Raw genomic sequence first — 13,327 nt, 5'->3', positions numbered from 1 at the left:
CTCCCTCTTTCCTTGTTTTTACCCACTTTTTTTTTTTTTTGAAGTTTTAGGTCACGAGGGTGTAAGCCGTAAAACGCGTACGCTCGAGCAGGCGGAGTGTGGAAGCAGTCGGGAAGTTATTATACGAGTCCACGAATCGCTCGCCGCTTGGTTACTGCCTCGTCCTACAACGTACATACATATATACACGGCTGCTGCGCAAAAACAATGTGTTCGAAACATTACTCAACATACATACTTGGGGAGGGGAAAACTGCACGGAGAAAAAGAACTCGCCGACACGGCCGAATTTGTCACTGTCGCCGGTGAGTTTCGTTAGTTGTTATATTACGGGCAGGAAGAACACACACACAAAAAAAAGATTTGCCGAGGGAAGACGCCGATCCTGCCCGCTAGGAGTAGCCTTCTGCGATTTTGTCGTTCCAATTGCAATATTACGGAGTGATTAGCATGTTCTCGACGCACTTTCGCTGTGTCAACAACATCTAAAGTCCGATACTTCTGGAGAGAGTCTTTCGCAGAGGCCGTATATCGTATCGCAGATCATCTTTTGCTGTAACGATGAACGAATCACACAAGATTTTGTCAACGAACAAATTTTGTACATTCAACAAATGATTGTTAACATAATTTCAAATATAGGTAGAATTTAAGGCAAGTCTCACTGAATCGTTGAACAGATAGCAGCAGTGACAGTTACGCTGTGACGGACGAGTTCCTTCTCTCGCTGTGTACATGAGAGGGTAGAAATCGCAGAAAAATGCTCCCCTCGCGTATTCGGGAGGGAAAAACGGCTCCGCACGGACGATGATAAATTTATACCTCCGAGGGTTTCGTTTTATTCACCCTCGGAGGAGAGATGAAGAGAAGCGCGGGCGCGGCGCCCGTGCGCACGCCATTCTCTTTCCGTCTCGACTGCTCCGATAAAAAGAAATAAAGACTGTATTTATACATACATACATCTCTGCAACACATATAATGTGTACACAATAAAATGATTCGGTTCAAGGATAACACAGAACATCCAGTGTTCGAATTCAAACCAATAATTTATACATATCCGATAAATAATCTGTTAAATAAATTTCTATGATCACACGTCCAATTTAGAGAGTGGCGTAAACTCTGTGATCAATAATTTCCAACGCGAAGGGAAAAGAAAGAAAAAAAATAAATAGAAACAATTTGTGAGTGCGCGCCCGGCACGTAACTGCAGTATATACGTAATAGAATTTTAATCACGTATTATCCCGTATCGTCTTAAGTATATCCCGTATTGTGCATCGCCGTATTCTTCTGCAGTTTCCTCCGCTTCAAACGTCGGACAGAAAAGGATCTACGAACTCTCTTTCGTCAAATGAACAATTATTAAACAAAACAACAGATCATACAATATATCACTCAAGAACCCAAAGATTCGATATACATCTCTTTTTTTTTGCCCCTTCGGTTAAATTTAATGCGACGCGCTGCGAAAAATGCCTTTCACTTAATATCCTCTTCCATTCAGTATTATTATTTGTAGATATATACATATCATATATGTTTTTTGCGCATATGAATATATATATTCATGTACACGTATCTCTGTTACGAACAAAGTCTGCGAAAGATAAATTTAATTTAATCTCAAGGTAACTGATTGTATATTGTATAAAAAAATACCTCCGCTATGCATATATATACATATATATGTTCGTATATATAACGTATATGTATATATATATACATATACATATACATATAAGTATATATATATACACATATACATATGTGTCTCCGAGATATTTTTTTATTCAAAATTCTTAATGTTATATATTCGGAATAAGATGTCCGGAAAATGAACCCGGATCTTTTGCTCGACATGTGACTGTTCTAGCACTGAGCTGTACAGTAACTCTTATATATATGTATATATTTATATATGTAGATGCATACATATATACATACATATATATGTATCTATATAATATATTATCCTCCTGAGTCGCGGTAAGCTGAAAGGCAATTTTCATGCGTCTCCTTGCCATACACGACATACAAAAAAGATACCACAGAATATACACATAGAATAACGAATTACGAATTATTAAATTCCAAACAAAAAATTCACAATGATGCCTCACGACAGTCCGCTTCTCTCTACTTATCTATATATGTATACCATTTTGCGTAAATAAAGGTGTGATTTCGGTCTAAAATTATATCGCTAATAGGCGCTTCCTTTCCTCGCACGGGAGCGCGCGCGCCGCTCCCGGAAAAATTACACGTTACAATAAGGTAATTAGACTTCTTTTACTTACTAACGTAATAATTAAAAAAATCTGATTACTCTGAAAAATTCGAGATTACTTTTTAAAAACTGTTCCTCGGACAGTACATCTTCTATTTCGAACGCTTAACTGCTTCCGTTTTTTTTTTTCGTTTTTTTCTCTTCCTTTTTCACTGGTATACACCGTCGTATTATATTCCCGCGTGTACGCACTCTTCCTTCCTTTTCACTCTTCCCTCTTCGTGATTTCTTTTTTAAATTTAGTCTTCAACATTTATCCCATCCTTATTATGCACTTCGCCCGTGTAGGGGCAACTTAGGACCATCACATAAATTCACCATCGCGATTATTGGAATCGTTAACGCGTTAATTACGAGGTATGTTTACGTCGAAAAATTAGCAGCACGTTTACCTTTATTTTTTTTTTTTTGATTATTCCACCTGTGTGAGTTTTGTATATCACATATTTTAGACATTCGTTCCGGTGTGTCTTGCAGATCTTCGGTCGCGTTGGTCTTCCGGCCTCCTCGTTCGTCCCCTCTCTCGTTTTTCATCTCTTCGAGATTCGATTTGTACCGCATAGGATTCGACAGATTCATTGACTCAACGAAGTTGCACTTGATAATACGTAAACGATCGAGACGTTCCGTGACCCGTTGGTTTACAGTCCTTTACTTTTCGTTTTTTGTTTGTTTGTTTGTTTATTTGTTGTTGCGTGAAATAATTCGAGATTTTCAGTTTCGAGATTTGCAATTTCGAGTGCGGCACTCAATAACACGCACACACTGCTAGCCGTTCCTTTTATACACTGTGATACGACCAAGTACCCCTCTTATCAACTGTCGAGTGCAAATTTCATCTGTATGCTTTACGTTCTTTCTTTGTAGATTTTCGCTTTGATGCTCAAAAGTAGATAATATGACCGTATTATTCGCTCCCAGCGTTGTTACTGCTTCGCGTACGATATACACAATTTACATTTCCAGATACATTGTTTCACACTGTGCGAGCTTACATTCGTCTTATCTACGTTATCGTGGCTTCCATTACAGTTTCAGAGCAGTTCAGATCGTATTGAGGCGTCGAGTGTCATTATGGCGTATACACATGTTTCTCTTCCTTCTTCCTTTCGTTTTTTTTTCTCCTTTTTATACAGCACTGCACTCTCTTGTTATATGAAGATTTTAAGGATTGTAGAACCCCAATAAAAAGAGTCACGTGAAAAGTTCGATTTACGTTTAGCCTAGCGTTTCCCTCGTTTACACATTTAAATTAATTTGATATACCTAATATGATACTGTATGCTTTACACATATAAGGGCTTTCTTTGTTATTTTATTACTATCGCCTTCTTGGCGATTCGATTGCCGAGTTCTTTATTAGCCTTGACTGGGGAAAGAAACAATTATCTCTTTTAAAAATCTTTAACAAGACTCAATTAAATAGAAGTAACACTTGAAATAAAACTAATAGAGGTGCAATCGCAATAATGATCTCATTTTAATAGACTCAGAAAAAAGATAACCAATCCGATTAATTGCTCAAGATATGTGTATAAATTAGTGAATAAATTTTTTATTCGTAAAAAAAATCTGTTACATATCCGCGCGTGAAATGATATAATCAAATGATTCTGTTTACGGATAACGCAGAACGTCTATAGTTCGAATTCAATTAGCATCCATATCAAAATATGGAAATACGCGAAATATATTCTTGTAAAAATTAAAGCAACTTGTGGGTATCAAGATGATAATTTTGATAAAAAAATAAATGGCAATAATACAGTTAAAGTTAAGTTGAAGTAATATTACTAACACATCGTTATAGTTAATGTAATATTACTTAACACACACACACACACGTGTACCTTGCGTGATATTCATATTACACCGTAATAATATCACATATTAACAATAAAAACAAAATCATCGTAATAAATAGAATTTCTTTAAAGCATAACAATGACGATATAATGCGACGATATGAAGGGAAGATAATAAATAAAGAACTCGGCAATAGATTTACCGCGCGCGTGCTCGCAATATTACTGGACTTACGGCTCTAGACATTGTTTGATTGTTTAAATTATTTTAGGTTAGTTCCTAGTTGACCATAAGTGTATGTGATTCCATCGGCGCCGCACTATCGTACAACGTATCCGTGTCTTGCGTCGGCTCACCCTGCAGCTGGCACTGATTGCTCAATGTTCCGGCGCCGCAATCGCAAAAGAATCTAGAAATATTTATTGCACACACGATTACTCCATTTTACGGCACGCGCGCGCGCGCGACTAAATAATATGTATGATGGAATCGAACTCACCGATCGTGTCTGATGAATTCCACATCGTGACCGGCGTGACAAGTTTTTATACAGTTAACGCATATCGCGTTCCGATCCGTCGTGTTGCACGTTTGACAGCGATAGAAGTCGTGCATGGGGAAGGAGGTGTACGAAGAGATTTTGTATAAACATTGGCCGTTCCCAACCGCCTTCTCCACCGCGTCTTGGTTATTGAATATTTTATTGCCTAAAAAAAGAAAGAAAGAAGCGCGTGGCGATACTTCCTCCGTTTAGAAGCGCCACCGGCGAACCGGCCACCGGAAGCGGAGTGTGTTTTACCTCTAACCGTCGGTTGCACCCCGCTCGCCAGACACAGACCGCCGAATCGATTATTGAATATTTGATTGAATTCCAGGGTGGCGGTGGCGTTGTTGGTTATCTCGACGCCGGCCGCCAAGCCGTCGAAAATCCGGTTCCTCCTCAGGATCGGCTGCGATTGCGTCGATATAAGCACGCCCGCTTGCGCGTTGCGAAGTATGTCGTTCTCCTCCAAAATACCTGTACCGAGACGCGCGAAAAATCACGATTCTGTCTACTCTTCAATGGAATATATAATGTATTCAGTCTCATCTGCTTTTTTCTTCGTATAAAGATTGTTTTCCATTTTCATTATACTCTTTATGATCAAAGCATTTAGAGAATTAATTAATTTTTAAGTTAAAATAATTAAGTTTATGTGCAATATATTTCGACATGCATCGAACTTTTTCAATATAAATTTCAATATAAAAATCACTTTTTCAATATAAAAATCAGTAAAAGTAGGCAAGATAAACTACATCAAGAGGAAAATTGTAAATTATTTAAAAGCATTTTGCCGTCTATGTAATATTCGTCAACGTTAATCAACGATCACGGAAAGTGATTAACAGTCAAAAATTTGCTACAAAGAGAACACTTTACCTTTGCCTCCGTTAAATATACAAATACCGCCGTCCCGTCCATCGTATATCTTGTTTCTTTTGAGAGTTGGATTGCTGTCCGTCTTAATCCAGACGCCAGCCATCGCATTGTCAAAAATCTCATTTTGTTCGAGTAAGCCTAAGCCACTATTATACACTAGAACGCCGCCGTTTTGTCCTCCCCATATCTTATTACCGCGTATGACCGGATTACTGCCAGTCCTGCGGAAGAAACACACCGATTCAGCCGATTTTCTTATCGCTACCATTCAACAAAGATTCCAATCCTTTCGGACGTGAGAATTACCTTATTTGTACTCCTGAATACAAATGATTGAAAATATCATTGTCCTCCAATTTCCCGTGGCCGTTGTCGTAAAAATATACGCCGACCTGTTTGCCACTGTGAATTCGATTTCGCCTTAAAACCGGCGTCGAGCCCGTCGTGATCCACACGCCTGCCAACGTATTGGCGTACACCTCGTTCTCCTCTATCAAGCCCTGACCCTTTTCGTGCACGTAAATGCCGCCGTGCTGACCGTGATGTATCTTGTTGTGCCGGACGATCGGATCCGAGTTTGTCCTAATTTGTATACCAGCCAGCGCATTGCCGTAGATGTTGTTGTGCTCGATCAGGCCTCTGCCCTCGCCGAAAATATACACGCCACCTTGATGGCCGTTGTATATCTCGTTCCGACGTATAGTCGGATTCGAGTTCGATGTAATCCACACGCCAGCAAAATTGTTCGAATGAATCTTGTTGTCGATGAACTGTCCCAGGCCGTTTTCGTGCACGTAGATGCCGCCGGTCTGGCCGTGATGAATCTCGCAGTGAACAACGGTGGGATTGGCGCCGGCCTTCACCTCGAAACCCGCTATCCGATTGTTGTGAATGTCGTTGGCCTCGAAGTAACCGAGCCCGTTGTCGAACGTGAAGATTCCTACGTCGCGGCCATGGTGGATGTGATTCCGTCGCATGATGGGATTCGCGTAATTCTTCACCCAGATACCGGCGAGGGCGTTCCGCGAGATCTCGTTGTCCTCGTACGTGCCCTGGGCGTAGTCGGTCACGTACAGCCCGACATTCTCGCAGTCTGATATGTCGCAGTTCTTCACCAACGGATTGGCGCCCACGCCCGATACGCAGACCGCTGCACCCACTGAAAGTTGAAAAAAAAAAAATGAAATTTATAAGAAAAGCCAAATTTATACATTTATATCGTATATTGAATGGAGATTATAAGATTCGAAGATCTTGTTTTATCCTTTTAAAGATTGTAATACATATGCATTTAGTAGTGATATTTCTTATAGTTATTTTATAATAAAATTTTTATTTAAATTTACTCTATAGAGGTAATTCCATCCCTCAAGTTCTAATTTGAGTTCTAAATTTTCATTAAAATATTTTAATCAGTCTACAAAAGCTCGTTAAGCCGTACACTTACCAACGCTCGAGCTTCTGATGATGCAGTGATCGACGGTGGGACTGCAATTTTCACCAACCTCCAAACAATAGTGCTTGTGATGGGGCACCGTACTCGTGACGTCGGGCGTGAACTTTAGCGTGAGATGCCCGGCGTAAGCGCGTTTCGCACCCTCCACAAACATGACCGTCGACTCGCTCTCTCGCTCCAGAATGACGGACTCCGCGACATTCCCCGGCGCGGCGCCGATCAACGCTACATCGCTGTCGATCACGAGGAACTCGCCTCTGTATGTACCGGCGTGCAAGAAGACCAGATGCTGCGTCGCCGTGTCCTCCCCGTTCGTTTGCGAACCGTTGCAACAGCCCTGACCGGCCGCGGCGGTGGCGCCGCTGTTCGCCGAGGCGCTGTTGCTCCTGTACTCGTCGACGTAGTCCAGCGCGCCCTGAACCGTGTTGAAGTACGGCAGGTTGCGGCCCTTGAACTTCAAGTCCTGAAAGCCGGGCCGCACGTGCACGCCCCTGTATAGCTGCCTGAAGCTCTCCTTCCACGGATTCTGATACTCGGAGTCGTCCGGCGAGACGAATTCGAATTTACACAGCGCTGGATTGAACAGCGGCAGATCGTACTCGTAGACCTGCTGGTACAGCGACTTCCACAGCTCCGTGTCGTTCGCGATCACTTGGAAACGCTTGCACACCTGCGACACTCGGCAAAGATCTTGCTCCATAAGGTAATTGAATATCGTGAGCAGCACCTCGTCCGGTAGCTCGTACTGGAGGTAGTGCGCCGCCGTGTTTGTGTTTATACCTGTCGCGAGAAATCAAAAGTTAGCGGAATCTCCATCGGGATCTCCAACGGACTCTCGGAGTTGAGTTTGTCCAAAGATTCACGCGTCAAGAATTGAGATTTTTATATCGCGCGCATATATCGTAAGCGTTAACATTTAAGATACATCCACCATTGTGTGCATTAATCCCGTCGTCTTTCGACGCGCGGAGCAGCTACCAACTCTACTCATCGAACGTTATAGTGATCGCCTCGAGACGTACCATCTGTGGACAGCGAACATGTTCGCCTCGGTCGTTTCCTCGCCGGTAGGGACGACGAACCGAAGGTGGCGGCGATGCCGCCCGACGGCGGAAGGGCGGAACTCGTGCCGGGCGCCGGATCTGGATGCGGTGGACTCTTGCGTCTCAGGTCGTACGGCGACGAGTGCGATTGAGGTGACGGCGAGGGGGCAGCGACTCCGGATACACTAGGGGACGAGCCTCGGGCACCGCTTCCTCCGCCTCCACCAACAACTACTCCTCCTGGAATGATCTGATTGGCCGTTGGGCACGGTAGCTCGCATGGCTCGGCTGAAAAGCAAAACGTGCATATTAGAAGAGAGGCAAACAAGAGAGGGAAGCTTTCTGAAAATTTCCAAGAATCGATAAGATCTCTGAAAGTTTCCCGAAAAGGAAGAGACCGCTTTAGAGAAGGAGATTTTCATTCTTTGTCCATTTCCGCGTATTTCCAGAAATTTAATTCGAGAGGGGAGGGGGGGGGGATCGAGAAAGCCGCGGTCTCTCTACAATCATTCTCTGTGCGCGAGCACGAATAGGCTCGTGTAACATTACACTTGCATATTATATTAATACAGAGCTCATAAACAAAAGGCATTTGTAGGCTGCGTGTGCAAACATTCGCTATCCGCCGCGTAATTTATAGCGAGCCATTAGAGAAATTTGCACGGTGACACAAGGTGACCTTGTTTTACAAATGCTTTACGGGCATAAATTGTCAGGTGGTGTGTACAATGTCGCAAGCCCGCATGGGGAATCCGTTAATAAAGAGCGTACGTTGCGATTACGCGTATTTTAATGTAATTGTTGACATTATGCAAATGTCCAATGGGCAAACGTCAATGCGCGATGACGAAGTCGCGAGCGACGAAAATGGAGCGCGACGCGCGCGAGTTTTTCCGCTCCTCAATTTTTCAACGTCGAAAACACACACACACACACACACACACACACACACACACACACACACACACACACACACACACACACACACACACACACACACACACACACACACACACACACACACGACACACGACACACGACACACACACACACACACGACACACACACACACACACACACACACGACACACACTACGACACGACTACACACACACACACACACACACACACACACACACACACACACACACACACACACACACACACACACACTCACACACACACACACACACACACACACACACACACACACACACACACACACACACACACACACACACACACACACACACATCGCGCGAACAGTCGAACAGTGTGCGTCGTACAATAAAACTTAACGATAAACTCCGCGTGTGTATATCTTTGCCATAATGTCCAATCATCCGCGTGACACGCGTAACACGCGAACGAGAAATGCATGTGGCACGCACGAACGCAACGTCTTCAAACGTCTTTCGCCTGTCAACCGATCTCCGTTATCGCGAGACAGAAATTCGCGTCGCATGCCAAAGTACAAGTTGTTGACAGAAGCCCATTGATGGTAAGGCGCCCCCCCCTCCCCATCCCGCCGCGGCACTCCGGATCCTCTCTCTCTCTCTCTCCATTCACGGTCGAATCGTTATCGGTGCGTTTGACGGACCGCGCCGACTGCATCCGCGAGCGTAATCGTCGTCTAAGCGCGACGCGGCGCTGCTCCATTCTGCCCGTTCCCCGCTTATAAACAAGCGCCTTGACGTTTCACTTTCTAGGCTGCTGGCTGACACACGCGAGCACGCGGGGACGAACACGCCGCGGCGCACGACGGGAGGGCGCTTCAGCTCCGCGTGCGGGGATCCGCGCGGAGATGCGCCGATTTCGGTGCGGGGAGGCCGCCGCGGATACTATACACTCTCGATCACGTTTCCGGGTCACGCCGAGTCCTCTCTCGCGAAAGTGGAGCGCACCGGTAATTCATCACTATATATATATACGAAACGCACCGGCGCGGCGCGGCGGCGGCGCCGACGCTCGCGTAACAGACGGATGTCGGGATGTCCCCTCTCCCCCTTCCCTCTCTTCTCCTTCCACTTTTTTTTCCTCTCCTTCTGCAAAAAAAAAAAGCTCCTTCGGATGTCTCTTGCCTTTCGGCGGAACACACCGAACGGGGACGATGATTTAATTCCGGCGATCTTAAGACTCTCGACCTGCTATATACGGTTTATAAATACCGATAGCAAGATTTTATTATCGGGCGACATAATTTTTATTCTTATCTGTCACCGTTTTTTTTTAGCAAATACATACGAGTGTCCGAATACCTGAGTATCAGCAACACTACAATCTGTAATGTTATTTAACTACACTCGAGTTCAATTAATTGAATTTCAAACATACGAATTTCAATTTATATTGCTTTTTGTTTCTCTAAGAATTTCAAGTATTATCACCCTGCCAATAATCCAGCCTGAAACGACGGTAAAACCTTTCCGAATATTTGGTACGTCACAGCTTCAATGGTCCCAAGAATACGCGCTCACTCGTCCTCCCATTTTGCCTCCGTCTGTTCTCTCGCTCCACCTCTCCTCCTCTCGCCGTTTCATCTTCGGCCGCTCTCCCTCTCTCCCCCACCTCCCCCCTCCACTCTCTCTCTCTCTCTCCGACCGGAAAATTCGGCACCGATCGACGTGTATATCTCGCAAGCTGCGCCGCGTTCCAGCTGGATCGCTGGCGATTCGGAAACGAGAGAGAAAGAGGGAGAAAGAGAAAGAGGAGGAGGAGGAGGAGGAAGAAGAGAGGAGAGAAAGAAGGAAAGAAGAGAAGAGGAAAAAAAAGAACCCGCGGGCTGGGAGGGGGCGACTCCAGAGCCAACATTCCGGCGGATTGATCGCGAAGTGGAGATCGCGAATCGATATGATCGGCCCGCGGGACGTTACGGTATCCCAGCAAGCACGAAAAGGTGCGCTGCACAAAAGCAAACGTTCTCCAAACGGGAGCGGGGGAGAGGGAGAGGGCGGGGGGAGAGGGAGGAGGAACTTTGTTCTATCGCGATATTGCGTTACAATAAAGGGTCGCGCGTACCCTTCGACCGTGGTATCACCGGCGGGGTCGTTCAACCCTTGTTATATTACAGCCCGGAGACACTCGGCCCTTGCGACACGTATATTATATTATTGCGAACGGAGAGCGGTATCACCCACCGTTCCCCGTGCAGACGGGCACGCGGCGTGTGCCGCTCCGCACGTCGTCTCGCACCTTCCACCTTTCGGGAATTCGGGATTCGCGATCTCGCATCGCGAATCCGCCGACGGTCGTGCTCTGCATTCATTCATTCAAAGGCTATAAGACAGACGGATCGAGAGATCAGACAGGCGGATCTCTCAAATTGACGCGATTTGTCGTTCGTTGTTTTCCACCATTGTTTACCCCCGGACGGGACGTAACCACCGCGCTGTTTGGCGAAAGAGAGACGGCGCCGCGCAACCCGCGACTCGTCGGGCGGAAAAAAGAGAAGAGGAGAAAAAAGAAAAAAGAAAGTGTTGCAACCTCCTCGATCCACCGACTGTATACCGTTCCCGTGGACGCGCAGCCGCCAATCAGAAATTATTCACAAATACCGAAAAGCAATATGGCTGCGTTAGCGGCTGCCAATCGGAAATTGCTCGCAAATCTCCGAAAAGCGATTCACGGGGGGGAGGAAGGAAGGGAACGCGCACAGTTCCGGAGCTGCACAAATGATCGGGATCGGGGCACGGTTGACAAGCGTTCACGAGTCTGACGTCTGACGTTTAAATGTCGAAAAACACACGAATGTGTCATTTGACACCTAATTCACGGTAGCCACGGAGTCCCTTTAAGTCCCCCTTAAGTCCCCCCCACTGTCGTTGCAGCCGTGACCCAGGCCCGAGTGTCTAGCCGATTGACAGTTTTGCCATTCACACTCGACGCTACCTAACCTCAGCTGCGACGCGTAGAGAGAGAAAGAGAGAGAGAGAGAGAGATACAGCTCGGAGCAGCCAAGGCATCGAATGCACGCAGCGGCTCGTGAATGTTTTAGAATAGACCGTCCCCTACTACCACGCGTCGAGTCACGACGCTATATTGAATCCAGTTTTTTAAAGTCGTCCTGTCTTTCCCTTTTTTCACTAATAAAAGACACCGACCGATTTGAGGTCACCTCTTTTAGCACCTTTCCAAATTTTCTGCCATTTCGAGCGAGAGCAACGGAAGGGAATCAGCGAGACAGAGAGAGAGAGATAGAGAGAGAAAACCGAGAGGAGGACCGTGGGAGAATCGAGGAGAGAAGCGAGAGCCGCGGAGAGAAAAAGAATTCGTGTGGAGAGATGGGCGGATTGTGTGTAGGAGCGAGGGCGAGAGAGCGCAGGAAACGCTCGGCGCGTGCCGTGCGGACGGACGCGGTTGTGTGTGCATGCATACGTATGGCCCATAGGGAACAAAGGCATGGAGATGGCGGAGCCCGGGGGTCGTCGCCGACGTTCGCGGGGCACCCCCGGGATCCGCGACGCGGTCGCGGAGGGACGATGCGCGGCGGACGGGGGGGAGCGGCCGACGACGAGGTCCTGGTCCGAGCAGCTCCGAACACGGAAACCCGTCTTTGTCTCTGTCTCGTCCTCCTCGCTCTCTCGCTCGCTCGCTCTCTCCCTCGCGCGGATCCGTCCCTCTTCGCTCACTCGTACATACGCTCCGCGTTCGTTCACTCGCTCTTTCTCCGTTGCGCTCGCTCGCTCGCTCGCTCGCTCGCTTGCTTTGCTTACCCGTTCTCGGCAAGGGGATCCTGTTTCCGTTTTTCCGACGCGACCTCCGCACGTAGCTGCGCGACGACGAAAACGACGCGCTCGGCATCTTCGTGTCGTCGGCGGCCCTCGGCGGTCGTCCTCGTGTCCGTCCTCGTTGCCGTCGTTGTCCTCCTCCACCTCCTGCTTCACCACCACCTCCTCCTCCTCCACCGCCGCCGCCGCCGCCTCCTGCCTCTCCTGTCGTTCCGCTGTCGTCGATCGCGGCCCGTCGCACTTCCCGGCTACGAGGACGCGCACGAGATCCCGGCGGTACCCTCCCCGTGGGCCAGTCGGGCAGCCACCGCGGTACCGTGCTCGGCGGACGCCCACGGCACAGAAGCTGCGCCAAAAGCTTTAAGATGCACTACACAATAGCGACATTACCACCGTGCACGGCGGCCATCTTCTTGGTCTCTGCTCGCCGACTGGCCCAGAGGGCAGCCGCCAATCGGACAAGTTTCTGCCCCGCGAGTGCGTGCCGTGGTGTACCCCCCACCCCCCATTCGACCCGCACCGTCCCACACACCACCGCCTCAACCCTCTGCCGCTGCGGCGCCTCTATCTCACTCTCTC

The 13,327-nt window shown here is 47.0% G+C and overlaps 1 protein-coding gene across 2 annotated transcripts; it reads right to left on the bottom strand.

Annotated features, from left to right (window-relative positions):
• Positions 1–2,445: 2,445 nt before the first annotated feature.
• LOC105455450 (F-box only protein 11) lies at positions 2,446–12,902 on the bottom strand. Of its 2 annotated transcripts, none has more exons than XM_011698777.1 (8): positions 12,734–12,902; positions 8,001–8,309; positions 6,970–7,758; positions 5,829–6,681; positions 5,523–5,743; positions 4,899–5,117; positions 4,599–4,806; positions 2,446–4,508 (listed from the first exon to the last, which is right to left on the bottom strand). In XM_011698777.1, the coding sequence occupies exons 1-8, from the start codon at positions 12,819–12,821 to the stop codon at positions 4,379–4,381; spliced, it is 2,817 nt and encodes a 938-aa protein (XP_011697079.1). In that variant the 5' UTR covers positions 12,822–12,902; the 3' UTR covers positions 2,446–4,378. The 2 variants fall into 2 exon arrangements, with proteins under 2 accessions (XP_011697079.1, XP_011697078.1); XM_011698776.1 differs by lacking the exon at positions 12,734–12,902 and adding an exon at positions 9,308–9,442.
• Between the last annotated feature and the right edge of the window lie 425 nt (positions 12,903–13,327).

This window comes from Wasmannia auropunctata, unplaced genomic scaffold, assembly GCF_000956235.1.
Source record: "Wasmannia auropunctata unplaced genomic scaffold, wasmannia.A_1.0 LD335903.1, whole genome shotgun sequence".
Lineage (NCBI taxonomy): Eukaryota > Metazoa > Arthropoda > Insecta > Hymenoptera > Formicidae > Wasmannia > Wasmannia auropunctata.
The sequence above is the reverse complement of the archived record's forward strand: the minus strand, read 5'-3'. Positions and strand labels throughout refer to the sequence as shown.

Bases quoted from the DNA above. Each gene is read 5' to 3' on its own strand.
- LOC105455450 (XM_011698776.1), bottom strand. From the start codon at position 9,401: ATGCATTTCTCGTTCGCGTGTTACGCGTGTCACGCGGATGATTGGACA. The intron at 6,682-6,969 runs GTAAGTGTACGG...TTCAACTTTCAG, and splicing joins CATCAGAAGCTCGAGCGTTG to TGGGTGCAGCGGTCTGCGTA. The intron at 5,744-5,828 runs GTAATTCTCACG...TTTCTTCCGCAG, and splicing joins TATTCAGGAGTACAAATAAG to GACTGGCAGTAATCCGGTCA.